Here is a 17,509-nt window from a genome sequence, read left to right on the forward strand (position 1 = left end):
ACCCAAACATATTTTATGCAATTTTTGTAGTGTTTTTATGATAATTTATTTATCACTCATTTACATAAAAGATCAATTAAAGAGTATTAATAATATGATATCCAATAAAAGTGCAAAGAACTGAAGAAAAAAAACTTTTTTAACTTTTCAGGCAAGACCAGCTGTTTGAGAAATCGTTGGATGATCAAGAAAGTTGAAACTGCATTTGGTCTGATGATGAATAACTATATATAACAGGAGTGTCTGACGTTGAGGCGTTAGATGCAGTAATTCCAAATAATTGCTCTTCGTACAGTGTATTAGTAGAATCAGTCTTTCCATTACCTGCTGAATTTATGCCAGCTTGTGGATTGTCTCCTTTTGTAGCTTCTCGGTATTTCTGTAAATATATTTTGAGTGGTTCAACATAATTATCGAAACCAAGTGTCGTCATAGCAAATAGAATATCTTCTCCGTTGATTGTCTTTCGCTTTTCCATGTAACAACGATCACTAGCTTCTGACGTGATAAATGATATAAATTCGGATACACATTCTTGAACACATTCTCTGGCGTCTTTTGCTATTTTTCCTGCTTCAGGTATCGCTCTTTTCATTATTTTTGCTACATTTGCTATTGGTAAAAAACGATCTTGTTCTCTAAGAGGTCCTGAATTGCTACCACTTCCACCACCATGTAGAGGATCACCTCCTTCGTGAGTGGAGTCATCAGTGTTCTCCGGATCATCTGGAATAAAGTTATATTAATTACATTATTTTTCTAAAATAATATACAGAATTTAACATTTACACTATTTATTTATATTTTTGTTTACTTTTATTCTATATAAAATTCCAAAGCTACTAGGTATAATACACATGAATTAAATGTCTCCATTTTTTCTTATCAACAGACTATGTTACTAACAGTCATATCAATTCCATGACAGTGTAACTAGCCTAGTTTTTATCCGAAACAATTATCACGATCAACTTCAACGTGATTATCTGTTCAATATTCATATTATTCAAGCAATTATTGTTTGATTTAACTTGCATAGACGTAATTTGAAGCTGATATTTACACGTCATCCATCGTAATGTTAGAATACCATTAATGTAAGATAATTTATGCAATCAATTAGTTATATAAATAATTGTACATTGTTACCTAAAAATTGTTTATTGTTATTACAACAAAAAACGAAGAATATTCCTGAGAATAAAATAATTTTTATGAATAAATAGAAAATGTTCTATTCAAGTTTGCCCGCTGTTAGTACTTAATTATTACTAGCCAATCGTTTTATATGTTATTGCTAACGCTATTGTTGCGCAAATTCAATTTCAATTTTAACACACGTTGAAAATAACTAATTGAATGTCATTATTTATATAAGATACTAATGACAATTACAATGCCCTTCAGCTATGTTTGTAAACAAAGTATTAACTGCTCATTATAAGTGAACATGTCAGTGATTGTGAAAATAAAGTTTATACCTTCCAGATCATCTGACTGAACTCCAATGTAATTGGCAGGAACTCCACTACTGGTAAAATAGCTTGATGCGCTTTGAGGACCCGTATCATCAGCACTTTCACCGCTATTTTCCATTGTTTACTACTTATTGTTTTTATATCTTATTGACGAATCGCAATAGGTGTTTCAAGAAGTGTGTTTTCTCAAAACATCAACTCTACAATAACTCGTCATTTCTACCAACATTTTTAACCTATAAATCTCCCTAGAACATTCATTGTATATCAATGTGCAGTAGTGTATGAAACTGTTTTAGTGACAGAGCAGATTCTAATTTCTTATAAATTTCAGTAAAAAAATTAGTGAATTAATTTAAATAGAACAACAATTGAAGCGATCATCTGTTTTATTTTTTTTATTAACTGATCACTCTATTTACAGAACAACGCAGTCATTACTCAATAGCATATGTTAAATCACGAAACTGAACAATAATCAGTTTCATGATAATATTTCTGATTTGATAATACGATTGAACATTTCCTGAACAAAATAAAATTGAATAAATTGATTCCGAAAAATGATATCAATGTATTTCCTAAAATTTTATTAATTGATGGCAGTATAGCCTTTGTGAATGACTCACGTCCGGTAATATAAATACTGAGGAATAAATAATGAAAATAATTATTTGTTATTCAATAAAATTGTAATTGGCTAGTATGTGATGATATTTTCTTGTTAACGAATTTATTTTATGTGGATTCCTCTAGTTTTTTTCTGCTCTTTTTTGCCTCTCAATTATCTATTGACCAGCAACGATGACTGGAAGTGTACGAATTTAAGCCACGCCGTACTTCTTCTTAAGAGATTCAGGCATTTCTGGTGGTGGTGGTCGTGGCATGCGGAGCCAGACTTTAACTGCATCGTAGATGAACCATTGAGCTGCTGTAAGAGTACCAATCATAACAATCCTAGGTCCTAGACCTTTCCAAATTCCAGCTGGTCCTAATTTCTTTAATACTTGTACTGCTGTTGATCCTTGTTCTTGATTAAGTTTAGAAACAACCTAAAATGATATATAAATTATAATTATACTTATCAATCTTTATAATTATAAATTGAAGACTTTTTTATGCTATATATTTGAAACTTACGGAATCGGCAGGGTGAGAAACTACTGCACAGAAAACTCCAGCAATATAACCAGCAGCAAAAGTGACAATAAGTTGTTCTCCCTTAGTACATTGTTCACGAGGTTTAGGTACAACGAATTTATATAACAATTCAACGGTACGTTCGAAGCAAGCAAACTTCATCATTGTGTATGGGATTTGTCGTAACCAGAGAGGTACCAAACCTTTGTAGAAGCTTCCTAATCCTTCTTCACTCATCATCTTTGGAAGTGCTTGACGAAGAGTATCTGCGTAGCCAGGCATTGTTTGAATACGTACCTAAGTAGAATTTAATTATTACTAATTAACACTGTTACTTTCAAAGAGATTAAAAGTCATGCATAAAAATGTCAGCTTACTTTAGCGGCTTCCATGGGCGCAAGAGCAATATCAGCGAAGAATTCAGCCGATGCCGAAGAAATTAAATACAATGATGTTCTGTATTCATAAGACATTTCTTCACCTGCCAGAGTAGAGTAGTAAACTTTAAATACTTCATAGAGACCGAATTTGAACATTCCTTGCATGGAGTATCCAAAGAAGGTGGGTGCCCATCCTCTAGCTAAACCTTTCACTCCACTTTCTTGTAAGCTTACCTAAAATTTATATCATCAATAATCAATCTATTTTTTTTTAATTATTCATTCAAAGTTCTTTAAAAAAAAATAATTTTGGAGTAACATACTCGGAAACCAGTTACTACATTCTTGTACTTGGCAGGATCGACTTGAATACGGCATTTTACTAAATCCAATGGAGTTACCATGGTGTGAGTAAGTCCACAAGATAATATACCACCGAGTCCACATAGTAGGAAGTAATGATTAGATCCAAATTCGCAGCTATCTGTAAAAATGAATAAACATCATGATAAATAAATTTATTTGAATAATTTTTCATAATTAATATCAAATTTCTCACAATTATCATAAATACCATGTATTCATCGACAAAAAAATTTTTGTTTCGATAATGTCAATCAGGAATAGATGTCATTTTCTTAATTAATGTTCATGAAACATTTGATAATGAAAGTCATTCATAATACAACACAGGAATAAATAAAGAGGCTGTTGATTGAGTGATCACTGCGTATTTTTAGGGGTCTGTTATTTTAAGCTATTGTTTGTATCATATGCAATGGCAATCCTGAATGAAGGTTAGTCAGCTGATCAGTTCATGATCTCTACGAATACTGGGAGTAACCAGTTCATTAATTTTGACCTTTTATTTCTGTACTTTACATTGATTTTATTTTCTAGCATTGATAACTGGGTTTAGCTTATAAAATTTTGTAAAAAATTTGAGGATTAAAGGGGTTAATGTAGATTGTCTTCAAGGTCATCGAAAGACCTCAATACCTTGACAAAATGGTTGCCATTACGCAATGACTCCCGCGCGGTTGCTCCACTGACATGCGAATAAGATACATAGCTAACCTCGTACTTTATGCTTATATAATAACTCATCTCTTGTCTTTCAAAAATTATTCCAGGGCTTCTTCAATAAGAAATGACTTATGAAACTTTTTTGTGAAAAGCACATTTTTGTTCACGAATTCATCTGATCTGTCACATGATCGTTGACAGTTAATCAAACGTATTAAGTTCGAATGAAGTTTGTTGAAACGTCTGTGAAACGTCAAATTTAAAAAAAAATAGAAGAGATAGAACTCAAAACTGTGAAATTATTAATAACTTTGACAAATACTGGATTTTTTTAATTGACAATGTGAACGTGATATCGATTGTTGAAATTTAGGTGAAACAAATGAAGTTGGAATTTTTTTTTTAAATACTTACCACCTTCTGCTACGGCGAAAGCACCAATATTACGACCTGGTATCAAACTTTGGGAATTATCTGCCAATTTTTGACATTGGGTCGAAGAGTAAGGTGTAGAAAAAGGATTCTTCTTGGCAGCTTCTATCATTGACGACCACATTTTGTATATTTCCTGTTTCTGCACTCTACCCGCTGAAAATTATCAAATAACCTGTATTATTATTACGTAAAAGATATTTTATTTATTAAATTAACTCTAATATAAGTTTTAATTTAATTATATGAAACAAATTCAGACCTGACAAAAATTAACCCTCGTCTCCGTGCAATGAAAGTGGAGTGGAAGCGTGGAAGTGGAAGGAAAGGACAAGCGATAATTTTATGAATTAAAAATTACTTAGATGAGAAACTACTTTGTTTTAAAATTTACATACAGCGCTTTATCGACATTTGTGAGTAATTATTTATATTACCGACTGATGGTAATAACTGAACACAGACATAAATAAATGATAACCGGAAGTCTGCACTTGTGATATAGTTCATGACAATTTACATTCAACACTTGTGTGTAACTGCATTTATGGTGGTTGTCTGATTGTGTTTTTTGTCGAGTTCATTTTTAATATGTGGCAATGAAAACAATTTAAATAAATAATTAATTTAAATTATTTTAAGTTTTCAAGTTAAAAATTTTATAGCGTGTCTCGTAAGAACACGATTTTTGTAGTAAAGAAATGGCTAATACTGTTTTGGTTCAAATATAAGGATTGATGAAACTTAAAAAGCGTAAGAGTTTGTGCGCTCATTGCGTTAGTATGCCCGCCAAGGTCTCTCAGAAAATCGTCAACATGATTATAAGGAGTAGAAAATCCATCATGAAGGATGGAGTCATCACGGTAATTTCTAATTTATTTTATTGTTGTATTGAATTGCTACCCAAATACCATAGCATCATCCTGCATCTAACCAATCTTTTTGTGACCACATTTCTTTTATGTTGTTGTGGTAACATGAAGGAAAAACCAATTTCTTCCAGATTATTTGCAAGCTGTTAACGTAGTTAACCATTATGAAACAATTTATTTTTAATACTATTTGTGAAGATGTACAATTGATAAAATAATACAGATCACCATTTGTAAAGTATTTATTGGTTATCAATTGGTGAACTTTACACATTCATTATACTCATCTGTATTGCTATTAAAATACTTAAAGATATTAGATTTTTTCAAATGGTAAATGAATGCGTCATACTTTTTTTATATGTGATTGGATAACATATTTCCATATTATCTGCCTCATATTATTACCGAGTTACCTGTGTCATTTAAATATTCTTATCATATCTGGTCATTTTATCATTAGGACAGATAAGTTTATTTTATAAATGAATAAATCTGTTGAAAATAATAAAAATAATCCATATGATCAATGTCGTTACGTGTATCAATAAATATTTAGTATCACGATAATAATTATAATTACTTTAGATTATCATATTCTGCTACAAACAAAATGTAAATAACCAATAGAATTACAGTTCAACCATGGTCTACATTACGTCGATGCTAATGTGTTAGAGAAAGAGGTTTGTGGATTAAAGTTATATCACATCACTCAGTTGAATTTGTCGACAATCTGTAATTATTTAATGAGAATTTAATCATCATATATACAAATATAAAACAAGATTATGTAATTTTTTATCAATGTCAGACCGTCAGGCAATGACTAAAAAAAGTTTCAGAATTTTCAGAAAGATTTCCCATGCGCGAACGCCGAATCGCAGAAGTTGTATAATATTTAGAAGATAGAGATAGAGATGTGGAACACGTATGAGCTAGAGAATGATAATAGACAGGGAGAGAAAGATCAAAGCACCCACACTCTTGGGGAAAGGTCGGCAATGCAGTGGTTCGTGGTTCTATCACGAACATTTAACTATATAGTTCTACACATTGTCGATAAAACCCTGCTGGCGAGCAGATGATTCGCGAGGCTGGGAATCATCTCAGAATCAATGTCATCTTGATATAGACACTTGAAATCAGTAATTAAGTTGATTAACAGTTCGAAAGTGAATGTGTTGAAACATAAATCAAGTGCACTATGCAATTTTGCGTTTAGAAAGCAACAAAAACTCCACAGTAAGATTTTGGATTTTTTCGGGGTGTCAAGTGTATAGAGATTTCACGATAAATGTCTAAACTGCTCATTGAACATATTTTTGACATTGTTTTCATAAAATAATCAAGGAGTATCACAAGACAATGGCGTGTCCGTCAGAATATTGATCCGAAAAGAGAATTTCCCTAAGAATCATGAAACTACTGGCCTGGTGACGAGGACGAGGAGGATCCGGGTCACAGGGACGACATGCGTTCGATAGCATACAGAGTCGTTTTTACTAGTGTGACGGACGCGTTAGTAACTCCGTTGATGTCGTGGAATTCGTGTCTTCTTCATTATAATATTGTGGCAGGGCTTAAAGTTTCAACAACTCTAAATTTGGTTAATTTATTATATCATCAATGATAAAGATATTCATACACTCTGCCAGACGAAACCAGATTTGGTTGAACTTCTGTCCGTTATACTTACTACATGTAGATTGTACCACTACATTGTTCCTCGGATTGACGTGATTTACTCTGGATTTTCAAAGAAATGAAGATTTTTAATTATACGTGATAGAATCTACGTAATTATTAACAGGATGTCAGCTGACCGCAAGCGTCAGCCGCACTGGCAAAGACTATGGATCAAAAATATCTTCACATCATTTACTTTTGCTCTCTTTGGGCTGTTTCCTAAAAGATACGATCAGGAATTCCGCTAACAGTGACCTTGATAAATAAATTCCAAAAGTATTGTTAAACTACCTAAAATTATAATTTTTTATTTTTTTATCGTGCAACCACTACTCAATTACCGCAAAAATGGAGTGTTTTTTATGATTGAAATAACAAATCATAAGATAAGTTAGAAGGAAAATTTACTCTTATCAGACATTTATGAGCAAGTTCCTCTAATCTCAGGTTTATGAAAGTTATCATTATTTTCTTTGAACCTGCTAGTGATTAATGGTTAATGATCGAGCAAACTTGGATAATAGTCAATAAAGTCAATGCAACGATTCGTTCGAATTATACAACAACCAAATTACTAAGTAATTTGAATAAGATCAAAGTATGTTTCTCACTATTGCAATATAATGAAATTACATTGTGCAACATGAATTAATAGAAAAAACAATGCTTCCCTAAAACTGATTATATGAAAAACAACACAGAAGAATAAAGAAGGGGTTAGATTCCCCAATTGTCATGCCCCCAGGGGCAAAAGGTGGGACAGAGGGCCTAGATCCCTCTTGTTCAGAACTTCATGATAGCGAAGAAATTGCTCCTGAAACTATAGAACCTCCATTAAGTCTTTTTCAAAAATGTTACAGACATCTAAAGGTCAGCCAATAATCATGATGTAACCAAATTACTATTTCGACAAATCTAAAATAAAATGTTGTATCAATAGGTACTATCATTGCCTAAAATCTAATAAAAAAATGTATTTTTATGTTCCAGAGCTCCGGCGTGGGAGAAGCCAGTGTTTACCATGCACTGGTAGTGATATTTTTGGAGTTCTTTGCTTGGGGCTTATTAACGATGCCAATAATATCTGTGTTAAACAAGACATTTCCGGATCATACATTTTTGATGAACGGACTGATAATGGGAATCAAAGGGCTGCTTTCATTCTTATCAGCACCATTGATAGGCGCTTTATCAGATGTATGGGGAAGAAAATTTTTCCTCCTCATCACTGTGGCTTTCACGTGCGCGCCAATCCCACTTATGAGCATCAACACCTGGTGGTTTTTTGCAATGATATCAATTAGTGGTGTATTTGCATGCACTTTTTCGGTAGTTTTTGCCTATGTCGCAGATGTCACAGAAGAAAATCAACGATCCTTAGCTTATGGATTGGTAATTTTTATTTTACTACATCATTATTATAAAAATGAATCAAAGGAAGAAAATAAAGAACTATTTTTCCTTTGGAATACTTTAAAATTACTTTGATAATTAATAAGGTAACAAACATTTTTTTGTACAGGTATCTGCAACATTTGCAGCAAGTATGGTCATAAGTCCAGCTTTAGGTGCTTGGACTATGACAACTTATGGCGAAAATTTAGCAGTAGCTTTAGCAACTGCCATTGCAGTTCTTGATGTTTTTTTCATTCTCGTAGCAGTACCAGAAAGTCTACCTGAAAAAGCACGTCCGCCTGTCCCTATATCTTGGGAACAAGCTGATCCATTCGCTGCATTAGGCAAGGTAATGAGAAAAAATTTCAACTACGGTTTGCTGTTTTTAATTATTACAGTATTTATCATCGTGGAAAAATACCGCTTGTGATAATATTAACTCAATTAACTTCTCGATGTGCTACGTAAATTTCATTAGCTTATCATGTTTTTTTTTTCAATCTATGTTTTTTAACTTTTTTATGCATCGATGACCTTTTATATCAGCCACAATTATTCGATGATGAGAATAATAATAACTATTATTATGTCAATTTTTTTAGGTTGGCAAAGACCACACGATATTGATGCTATGTGTCACAGTATTTTTAAGTTATCTACCTGAAGCTGGTCAATATAGTTGTATATTCGTATATCTCGAACTTGCAATGGGTTTTTCAACTACAATGGTTGCAGTATTTATCGCAGTAGTCGGCATTCTCAGCGTTGGAGCTCAATTACTTCTCGGGCCTTTAATGAGGACACTAGGAAGTAAACATTCAATTATGCTTGGCTTATTATTTGAAATGCTTCAACTCATGTGGTATGGTTTTGGATCTCAAACCTGGTAATTAAATCTTAATTCAATATGTATATATATATGTTCAAAGTCTTCTACCTAATAATTGTATCGTGAGATCTATTAGTGCTATATTATATACGATTTTAGTTGTATATCCCCTCTGAGGGATTTTAGTTACCTCACCACATTCTAACGATCTAGTAATCAATCTTACAACAATTAAATATGAGAAATCCGAGAATGAATTTATATTTGTCGTGCTGCATTTAATCTCACGCAAATTTTGTATGAGAAAATGGGTAACAAACTATGAACGACAATTACGAGCTGGTTAAAATCAATTGCCACTAATAACTGCGGTAAACGAGTACTTATATCTCGTTCGATACATCCTTGAAGCTTACGTGGCTTTGTTTAGTTTACTCAGCAATGTTATTGATTTCTTTTAATGTCTATAACATATCAGAGTATTATGTTTATGAAACTTGAAACTTTTTTTATAGAATTATTTATCATGATTATTATTTTCTTGTAAAATATGAACGAGCGGATAATTTTTTTCAGTTAGCCTGCGAATGTAAATAAAAATTCCATCAATTATAGCTAGTAATTCAAGCATAAATTCATTAAATTCAGCAATCAAATTTGATGGTTAGTAAATATTTTTGCTGCATAATCTCTGGATAATTTTCGATTGTTGTAAATTTAACGTTTCAATTAAAATTTCGCCAATTAAAAATTTTTTTTCCACATAAAATTGTAATTTCAAAGATAGTTGGTTAAAGCAGTACGATTATATATCGCTACCAATAATGAAATTTCTAAGAAAATGACAACTAATTTAAATGATAATACTTGATTGTTTCTACTATTAAATACATAACTAATATTATGTGTATATTCAATACTCTAGAAACCTTCGATATTTATAATCGAAGATAGAATCCTATTTATATCTTGCACGCGTGAGTTTTATTAAAATCCAAGCAGTATGCTCTGCAATGGTCTGTGTAATGAACTATATTATACCTTCAATAATCAATACAAATATTTAATGACGTAGTTTATGCAAAATGATCATTGACATCAGATAATTAATAAAAAAAAAATTTTTTTCTAGGATGATGTGGGCAGCTGGAATATTGGCTTCAATTTCGAGTATTACTTATCCAGCAATATCAGCATTTGTATCAATGCATTCAGATGCAGATAAGCAAGGATTAGTGCAAGGAATGGTAACAGGGATGCGAGGACTTTGTAATGGTCTCGGCCCTGCCATGTTTGGAGTTATATTTTATTTATTTCACGTCGATCTCAACGACGAAACACCGTCACTACCTCTTAAACCTCCTCTTTTAGAAAACAGTAATCGGACGGGAACTGTGACACATATTGATATGGTTCCCCAGGTAAGATGGACATTCATTTTATTGAAAAAAATGTGCTTGCAATAGAAAAAATCGTAATTTTTTGTTGTCATATTTTTTGAGTAAATATAGTTCTGATAAATTGAAAGAACACAAATATCATATTCCTAACAACAATGCGGGTTGAAGAGTTTTGATCCTCTGCAAATAGTTGGACAAAAATGGAATAAACTTTCGATCTGTACGTGTTCAAGCTTATAACAAGAATAGAATTTAAAAAATCGCGTGCAAATGAAATTTAATCATGGTAAACAAAAATTTTTTTATTTGTAAAAAATATTTACCTGTTTAATTTTTATTTTTTTTTTAATCAGTCTCTGAAATCAGAAAAATTATAAATGCTGTTAAATTGCATGCTGAACAATATAAAAGGTCTTTTCTATTCCAACATTTTAATTCAAAGTTTTCTAATATTATATTTTATTCACGTTTTGAAGACCCTAAGTCGAACGCTATCGTTTTTAGGAAGATTTCCACGCATCTTGAGAACAAATGATGATATTTGACGCCCATGTTCTAAGCTTTCTATGTTTTTTTACTTCCTGCTGAGAAATTAGTCGTGTAGACCTCTTGGGTCGCACCCAGACCGTTTTTTTTATTTATGATTGCTATTAGTAAATAAAGAATGAATTTCAGTTGGTGCCTGGACCACCGTTCGTTTTTGGTGCATTATTGGTGATATGTGCGCTGCTTGTTGCTGCGTTTATTCCTGAGTCAAGTCCAATGGCAACGGGTCCACTACATCATTCTTCCACTTCTCGCAGGCCATCTGGTAAATACGCATATCAAAAATGTACGTTACAGGTTTCCCATCCTAGAGGATACTGATGCTTCCGGTGGTGGGTTTTTCACACGTGGGTTTATTTAAATAAACACGAGACTTACGTAGATCGAGGTCGATAATGATGAGATGAAAGATGCTTCATTACACGTCTAAATAAAATTAATAAATTTAAAATGTTTGTTGTTCATGAACTAACTTGTATATTTAACAATTAAACTCGCTTTCATCTCATCTCGAATAACCTCTGTAGCATAATCTACTTATAAATGTTTGACTTTTATAATTTTCGTTTCAAATGTCATTTTATGAGATTTTTTGCATTAATTTTCACAATTAAGAAATATAAAATCTGTGGAATATTTGTAATAAAAAATTATAAGGATAAAAAAATTTATTTATTTTTTAAATATTTTTTAACGTAGAAACTAGAACCGTGTTGATAATTGTTCAAAGTAATTTTAGAATAGGAATTAAAAATACTGATGACATAGATGTTGACATTTCACTTATAAAGTATCACAAAAACTTCTCGTGCATGTTAGAGTATCATTTAATTTATTTAATACATAAATTTATCGGCATTTCTTCATATCATAGCTTTCTGCAATTTAACATACTTAAAAATACAATGCAAAATAATTTTATATGAAATAATTTTAATTTTCAGGTCTGTCTTTAGACGTTCATTACGAACAAGATAGAATTGGTAGTAATCGAGGTAAAGTTGGACCGTTGTCACCTCTAGTCGACAACTGTAATTCTGCTGCACTTTAACCATTTTTCCCGGAATTCCGGCAAGCTGTTATCAAACACAGAGAAGAAACTTATTTTGCCTATTAATCGACGGCATTACTTTCGCTAGACTTACTAAAGTCTACTCTGTGACAGGATGATATAATATGGAAATATTTATTGTCTTTCGCGTATTTATGAATCAAAACCAAAATACATTGTCAGGTTGTCTAGTATAAATTACAGAACAGTGTTACAATTAGTATTGTGTAAATTATGAATTAGCTCATGTTTATTTACATGAGATTTTGTGATTATAAACGCGAAGACTATTTACAGAAAGAATAATTTTAATGTTTTCTATTGACTGAAAATAGCTCGATCGTCCTAGCATTTTCCTGCACAGACGATTGATTTCTGCCGAGAGCACAAACGACGAGAACTTTAGTGTGAACGATTTAAAGTAATCGTAGACAGTAATTCCACTACAATACCATAAAAACAATCAGTTCTACAAACTCTGTAGAATTGTGAGCTTTCGGTGTCGTGTCCTTTTTATCTCGCGACTTGGCATTGACGAAAGAGAGAGCAAAAAACAGTATCCTTATTTTTACAGTTATTTTTTTTGTAAATGATAAATTGAACTTAATAATGAAAAATTTCTTTCATTGTTCATTGAGCTTTTTATTTATTTATTTATAAGAATTAAGTTGATTTAAGCACATAAAATTTTTATTACATGCTCTCCATTCTTTTGCCGTCCTTTCTATAGATTAAACTTTCGTATGATTTTTTCATCAGATTGTGAGTTATAAAGATAATAATAAAGAATCGAGTTTAATAGTATCCTATGATTAATTGTGAATCATAACCGCGAGAAAAAAAGGATTTTATCGGCCTTTACGAATATTCATTAACTTAATGAAACTCTAAACAATGTGTGTAAGATATTTATCCTTAAACTGATTCAGTCATCTAATTGTATGACAAAAATATCAATTTTTTATTATAAAAAATGAATTACCTTTTTTATAAGCACATTATGGTCACAATTTACAAAATAATCGATTTTGTAAGATAATCGTGCTCAATAATTTTGAGACAATCACAGTCTACACATCATAGTTTGTTTATAAAAAATTGATCTATTCGTTCATTTTTTTATATATTACATTAACTACTACCTTTATTTATTCTCTCTTTTATCGTCAGTCAGCAAGCGAGAAAGTTGTAAGTTCTTCATCGAAGCCAAAGATCCTTAACACATTTGTCAGATCCATTGGACTAAAAATCCCTGAATAACATACATTGCCTTGGCAGATGATTTGTTTATAAAAAAATAAAACGTGTCAATTTGAATGTGGATTAATTAATAGTTCACTCAAGGAGCTCTCCTGTTAACATCCTCCAACTCCTGGTGAGTTCAATGATGTACGTTTTAAATAAAATTTATATTTACTGCACACAGAGAGAGATCTTTGAGATGAGTACTGAGATGTGTACAAGCTATTAGCGTATATTTTCTGTTACATAAAATTTCTCTAGATCATATTTAAGCCATTAATTTATGTTTGTACGTAAACAACACGCAGTTATAAAATTATGTGCGGAATGTAAAAATCTAGAAAAAATATCAAATCAGTATGAAAAAATGGAAAGATTGACACTTGATATAAAAATAAGTAAATATAATGCCTAGTTTAAGATTTAGAACTCGATTGACTGTCGAGTAATCTGTACATGTACGTTATATGACTGCATCAATAAAAATTATTTTTAAGATAAAGGAAATATGCAAAATCTTATTAGTCATTTTTCATCCTTATAATTATCTTATTTATTTACAAATTCAATTAGTATAAAAATTATTTGAACCCTGAATTATTAGCTATGGAAACTTGATTTTAAACTCAGTCACGTATTTAAAGTGCAAATTGTATTAGGTGACATTGTCACAAGTCCTGATCCGCTTTGTTGCCATAATTCAATTGCTTTATTGACTATTACTTCAGATGTTTCTTCGTTTATCTGTAATTTGATAGTTAAAATTAATCGTCTACAATGGATTAAAAGTAAAGTCAATCTCATAGGTGATTTACATTTGAAATAGTTTCTAAAACACGATTTATGTTGTCACAATTTAAAAGCAGTCTCCTAAGAGTCATGAAAATAACGGCAGCAATAAACGCCAAAATTTTGTAAGCTCCAACTGCAATTTTATCCCAAATTCTGAAAAACAAAGATTTAGATTAAAAACAGGATTCGTTTATTTTTAAGTAATTTTTGACATACTTTGGGAGAGATCTATCACTTATCGTTCCAGCAAAACACGATCCAAACCATCGATCAAACGGAATGTGATTGAAAGTTTCAAATTTTAATAAATGTTTATAAAGACAAGGATCTTCTTTCTCAAGAAGTGTGGAAGTACATTCTATTAACCTTCCATCATTATGAAATTTTTCTACGTGATCCAAAAATCCATCAAGTAACCAATAAATATCTATCATATTTTCATATTCGCCATCGCCCTCCATGATATGCCAAAGACTTTCAGACATCCTGCTCATTGCTCTGAAAATTTTTTTATTAATAATAACTTAATGACAGTGTTGAATAATAATTAAGCTTACAATAGAAAATGATTATTTAAAATATTTCTTTTACCTCAATAGAGGTGTATCCAATTGAGCATTAATATCCATCTTAACTCGACGTGTTCTTAATAACCACATTGTTAATAAAATTTGATGCGATTTTGCATTTTCATCAATAATTCTTGTAACTTTTAGTGCATTTTTTAAATCGTTAAACTCTTTTTTTCTTTGCTTAGTAACAAATTCATGACTTTCTGGATAAATTGGAGTTATTCCAAGTAATATCTTCCATAAAAAATTTCTATGTATTGCAGGTACAGTAAATCGAAGACAAAATTGTTTTAATTTCGCCTTGTCAAATGGTCGTTCTTTTAATAATATTTCTAATGATTTTTTTTCTTCAACACTTCGAAAGCCTACCTATCAAATAAAATCAAATTGTCATAAATAAAAATCACATCTAACCTCTCGATGCAATATTTTAGAACATTGACTATTTTTTATATAAATCAAAGTACTCACTTTTTCATAGTAAGAAGAACGAAAATTACGTTCATCTGTCATGATCTCTATGTCTAATTTAATGACAATTAATAAATACTATGATAATAATTAAATATAATTACTATCAAACAAATAAACACAAAAATACTCAACCTCTAATAAAAATCTATAAAGGTGCTTACACATCAAACGCGACCTCGCTATCGCCGCCATGTGTAAGCTGCTTAATCAATTTAATTGCGCAAACGTTATTTGAAGTTGGCGCGAATTTGTGTGTGATAAACTTAGATCGATTGTTGATAATTTTAATTATTATTGGAGTATATACAGAAAGTTATTGTCATTCGCAATCGATTGAAAATTAGTTTAGTCAGTTATAAATTTATATTTTTAGAATTTTTTCCAATAAAAATGACAAATGAAAATAAAAAAACCGAGAACGATTCTTATTCTAATAGCTTAGAAATTCAGGAAAGCTTTTGTTCTGAATGCAAAAATGAAATGGCTCAAATAGCTGAAATAGATCAAAACCAGGATGAAGATACGCCAAACAATAAAAGCTTTTGTTCTTCATGTAGAAGCGAAGTTGTTACTGATGAGACTCAGAATGGAGGAATTTTGATGAAATTTTTTCATGAAAAAATTGTCTGTTCCAAATGTAAAAATAAAGCTGCTGCTGACGAACATCAGAATCCAGAAGATATTGATAAAAATTGTTCAGATTCTGAAAAATTAATTAATGAATTATTTGCGGAAGCTCTTAATGACAATGAAGAATTATTACAAGCTACTCAGTCATTATCACAAATTAGTTTGAGTTATCCTATTGAGAAAGAAGAAAATCAATCCAATAATCCAACTCATCTAGGAGAAGATAACCTTTTATCAAATGAAATAAATGCTAATGAATATAAAAATATTGATGAGGAAAATGATGTTTCTCTTTATAATGATCATGATGATGAACTGCACAACATAGAAGTGGGAGAAAAAAATTTAGCTTCTCAAAATTATGATGATAATGCTACAAGTAATATTTTTGAGAACATAAATGATAACTCAAGGAAAATATTTTTCTGTGATCAAGAAGTTCAAACTGAAGTAGAAAGTACAAACAAAGAAAATGAACCAATGTGGGATCCAGAGTTCCCATCTGGAATGGAGCTTGAGCAGATTGATAATGCAGTTAGAGAAGCAACAATTACGCCTGCTTCCAAATGCAAGAGAAAACTTAATTTTGATGATATCGGTAGCAATTTTAAGATAGCAAAGAAAAGCAAAGATGTCTCAAAACCAAATGTTAATGCAATGATATCTACTAAATTTAATCGAGATAAATATTTAGCTGATTTAGCTAATGATTTATATGAATTGAGGTAAAATTGTAGAACAAATATTATTTTTGTTTTATTTTCATACAGAAGATTATTTTTTTCTATTCATAAATTACAATCAATCAACTATTTTTAAAAATATACAGCACTTATTTAAATGATATTGGAAAAGCTATGAATGTAAAAGAATCTAACAATAAAACATCAATGAAGATTCCACCTGCACCAAAAATTGTTGGGTATGATATTCAATTTGATTGTCTTAATCAGAGTCGATTTTCAAAGTTACCTATTACTATAGAGAACAATGATTCAAATAAATTTAATGGTTCGCATGAATCCTTGAATTCCAAACAACGAGTAAAGTAAGTGATTTACTTTGAAAAAAATTATTTACTTTATTTTTATTTACAACTTATTGATATTTTTTTAGGGCATTATCAAAAAAATCTTCAAACAGTGCGTTAAGTTTGAAAAATGTGAAAGCTACAAATAATAGTAAGGGAGTTGGAGTTCCTAAAAAAAGTTTTTATCAAACAACATTAAAAGAAGCATTCAGTTATGGTAAAGAAAATAGAAATATTCAAAACTCAAACACAGGGAGTAAAAAAATATTACATAAAATAAATCTTTCGCACAATATTAATGAAGATAACAAATCATTAGATTCTACATCAATGTATGATTTTAATCCACTTCGTTCTTCAACGTTCTCTAAAAAGAAATAAGTATTTTTTTTCAATATTTAATTTATAGTTTGATTATTTTATTGAATATTGTTGTATTTCACAAAAAGTGGCAATTTTGTAATTAATTATTTTAAATACCCGCCATTTCTTATTTTTATTTTTCCTACGTATAAAGCCGATAGAGGGCTA

General features: G+C 30.8%; 5 protein-coding genes across 8 annotated transcripts; 2 read left to right on the plus strand and 3 right to left on the minus strand.

The window, feature by feature from the left end:
* Positions 1-2: 2 nt before the first annotated feature.
* Nf-YB (nuclear factor Y-box B) lies at positions 3-1,727 on the minus strand. The gene is made up of 2 exons (XM_035088161.1): positions 1,482-1,727; positions 3-726 (listed from the first exon to the last, which is right to left on the minus strand). Exons 1-2 carry the CDS (start codon positions 1,594-1,596, stop codon positions 185-187), a joined length of 657 nt encoding a protein of 218 aa, XP_034944052.1. The 5' UTR covers positions 1,597-1,727; the 3' UTR covers positions 3-184.
* Positions 1,728-1,861: 134 nt separating this feature from the next.
* On the minus strand, positions 1,862-4,817 carry Mpcp1 (Mitochondrial phosphate carrier protein 1). The gene is made up of 6 exons (XM_035088160.1): positions 4,719-4,817; positions 4,439-4,612; positions 3,322-3,482; positions 2,996-3,232; positions 2,619-2,915; positions 1,862-2,530 (listed from the first exon to the last, which is right to left on the minus strand). Exons 2-6 carry the CDS (start codon positions 4,578-4,580, stop codon positions 2,303-2,305), a joined length of 1,065 nt encoding a protein of 354 aa, XP_034944051.1. The 5' UTR covers positions 4,581-4,612; positions 4,719-4,817; the 3' UTR covers positions 1,862-2,302.
* A 149-nt stretch (positions 4,818-4,966) lies between these two features.
* LOC118069833 (hippocampus abundant transcript 1 protein) lies at positions 4,967-13,987 on the plus strand. Of its 4 annotated transcripts, none has more exons than XM_035088171.1 (7): positions 4,967-5,319; positions 8,008-8,409; positions 8,540-8,761; positions 9,015-9,298; positions 10,374-10,662; positions 11,317-11,473; positions 12,132-13,987. In XM_035088171.1, the coding sequence occupies exons 1-7, from the start codon at positions 5,194-5,196 to the stop codon at positions 12,236-12,238; spliced, it is 1,587 nt and encodes a 528-aa protein (XP_034944062.1). In that variant the 5' UTR covers positions 4,967-5,193; the 3' UTR covers positions 12,239-13,987. The 4 variants fall into 4 exon arrangements, with proteins under 4 accessions (XP_034944062.1, XP_034944064.1, XP_034944061.1 ...); XM_035088173.1 differs by lacking the exon at positions 4,967-5,319 and adding an exon at positions 5,876-6,014; XM_035088170.1 differs by lacking the exon at positions 4,967-5,319 and adding an exon at positions 6,318-7,887.
* Positions 13,988-13,998: 11 nt separating this feature from the next.
* Positions 13,999-15,455, minus strand: TBC1d7 (TBC1 domain family member 7). The gene is made up of 5 exons (XM_035088174.1): positions 15,316-15,455; positions 14,864-15,213; positions 14,489-14,770; positions 14,296-14,425; positions 13,999-14,224 (listed from the first exon to the last, which is right to left on the minus strand). The coding sequence occupies exons 1-5, from the start codon at positions 15,355-15,357 to the stop codon at positions 14,111-14,113; spliced, it is 918 nt and encodes a 305-aa protein (XP_034944065.1). The 5' UTR covers positions 15,358-15,455; the 3' UTR covers positions 13,999-14,110.
* A 233-nt stretch (positions 15,456-15,688) lies between these two features.
* On the plus strand, positions 15,689-17,483 carry LOC118069827 (uncharacterized). The gene is made up of 3 exons (XM_035088163.1): positions 15,689-16,673; positions 16,778-16,996; positions 17,065-17,483. The coding sequence occupies exons 1-3, from the start codon at positions 15,709-15,711 to the stop codon at positions 17,357-17,359; spliced, it is 1,479 nt and encodes a 492-aa protein (XP_034944054.1). The 5' UTR covers positions 15,689-15,708; the 3' UTR covers positions 17,360-17,483.
* The last annotated feature ends 26 nt before the right edge of the window (positions 17,484-17,509 follow it).

This window comes from Chelonus insularis, unplaced genomic scaffold (assembly GCF_013357705.1).
Source record: "Chelonus insularis isolate UGA/USDA-ARS -01 unplaced genomic scaffold, ASM1335770v1 contig_44_pilon, whole genome shotgun sequence".
NCBI classification, from domain to species: domain Eukaryota; kingdom Metazoa; phylum Arthropoda; class Insecta; order Hymenoptera; family Braconidae; genus Chelonus; species Chelonus insularis.

What these genes read in the sequence shown, in the direction of transcription:
- LOC118069833 (XM_035088170.1), top strand. Translation starts at nt 7,753, where the DNA reads ATGCCCCCAGGGGCAAAAGGTGGGACAGAGGGCCTAGATCCCTCTTGT. An exon ending in GATCCTTAGCTTATGGATTG is followed by an intron (nt 8,410 to 8,539) that starts GTAATTTTTATT and finishes TTTTTTGTACAG; the next exon opens with GTATCTGCAACATTTGCAGC. An exon ending in TAAATACGCATATCAAAAAT is followed by an intron (nt 11,474 to 12,131) that starts GTACGTTACAGG and finishes TTTAATTTTCAG; the next exon opens with GTCTGTCTTTAGACGTTCAT.
- TBC1d7 (XM_035088174.1), bottom strand. Translation starts at nt 15,357, where the DNA reads ATGACAGATGAACGTAATTTTCGTTCTTCTTACTATGAAAAA. An exon ending in TTGGATACACCTCTATTGAG is followed by an intron (nt 14,771 to 14,863) that starts GTAAAAGAAATA and finishes AAAAATTTTCAG; the next exon opens with AGCAATGAGCAGGATGTCTG. An exon ending in AGTGATAGATCTCTCCCAAA is followed by an intron (nt 14,426 to 14,488) that starts GTATGTCAAAAA and finishes TTTGTTTTTCAG; the next exon opens with AATTTGGGATAAAATTGCAG.
- Mpcp1 (XM_035088160.1), bottom strand. Translation starts at nt 4,580, where the DNA reads ATGTGGTCGTCAATGATAGAAGCTGCCAAGAAGAATCCTTTTTCTACA. An exon ending in TTTCGCCGTAGCAGAAGGTG is followed by an intron (nt 3,483 to 4,438) that starts GTAAGTATTTAA and finishes TCATTTTTACAG; the next exon opens with ATAGCTGCGAATTTGGATCT. An exon ending in CGCCCATGGAAGCCGCTAAA is followed by an intron (nt 2,916 to 2,995) that starts GTAAGCTGACAT and finishes AATTCTACTTAG; the next exon opens with GTACGTATTCAAACAATGCC.
- Nf-YB (XM_035088161.1), bottom strand. Translation starts at nt 1,596, where the DNA reads ATGGAAAATAGCGGTGAAAGTGCTGATGATACGGGTCCTCAAAGCGCA. An exon ending in TCAGTCAGATGATCTGGAAG is followed by an intron (nt 727 to 1,481) that starts GTATAAACTTTA and finishes ACTTTATTCCAG; the next exon opens with ATGATCCGGAGAACACTGAT.
- LOC118069827 (XM_035088163.1), top strand. Translation starts at nt 15,709, where the DNA reads ATGACAAATGAAAATAAAAAAACCGAGAACGATTCTTATTCTAATAGC. An exon ending in AATGATTTATATGAATTGAG is followed by an intron (nt 16,674 to 16,777) that starts GTAAAATTGTAG and finishes AAAAATATACAG; the next exon opens with CACTTATTTAAATGATATTG. An exon ending in AATTCCAAACAACGAGTAAA is followed by an intron (nt 16,997 to 17,064) that starts GTAAGTGATTTA and finishes ATATTTTTTTAG; the next exon opens with GGCATTATCAAAAAAATCTT.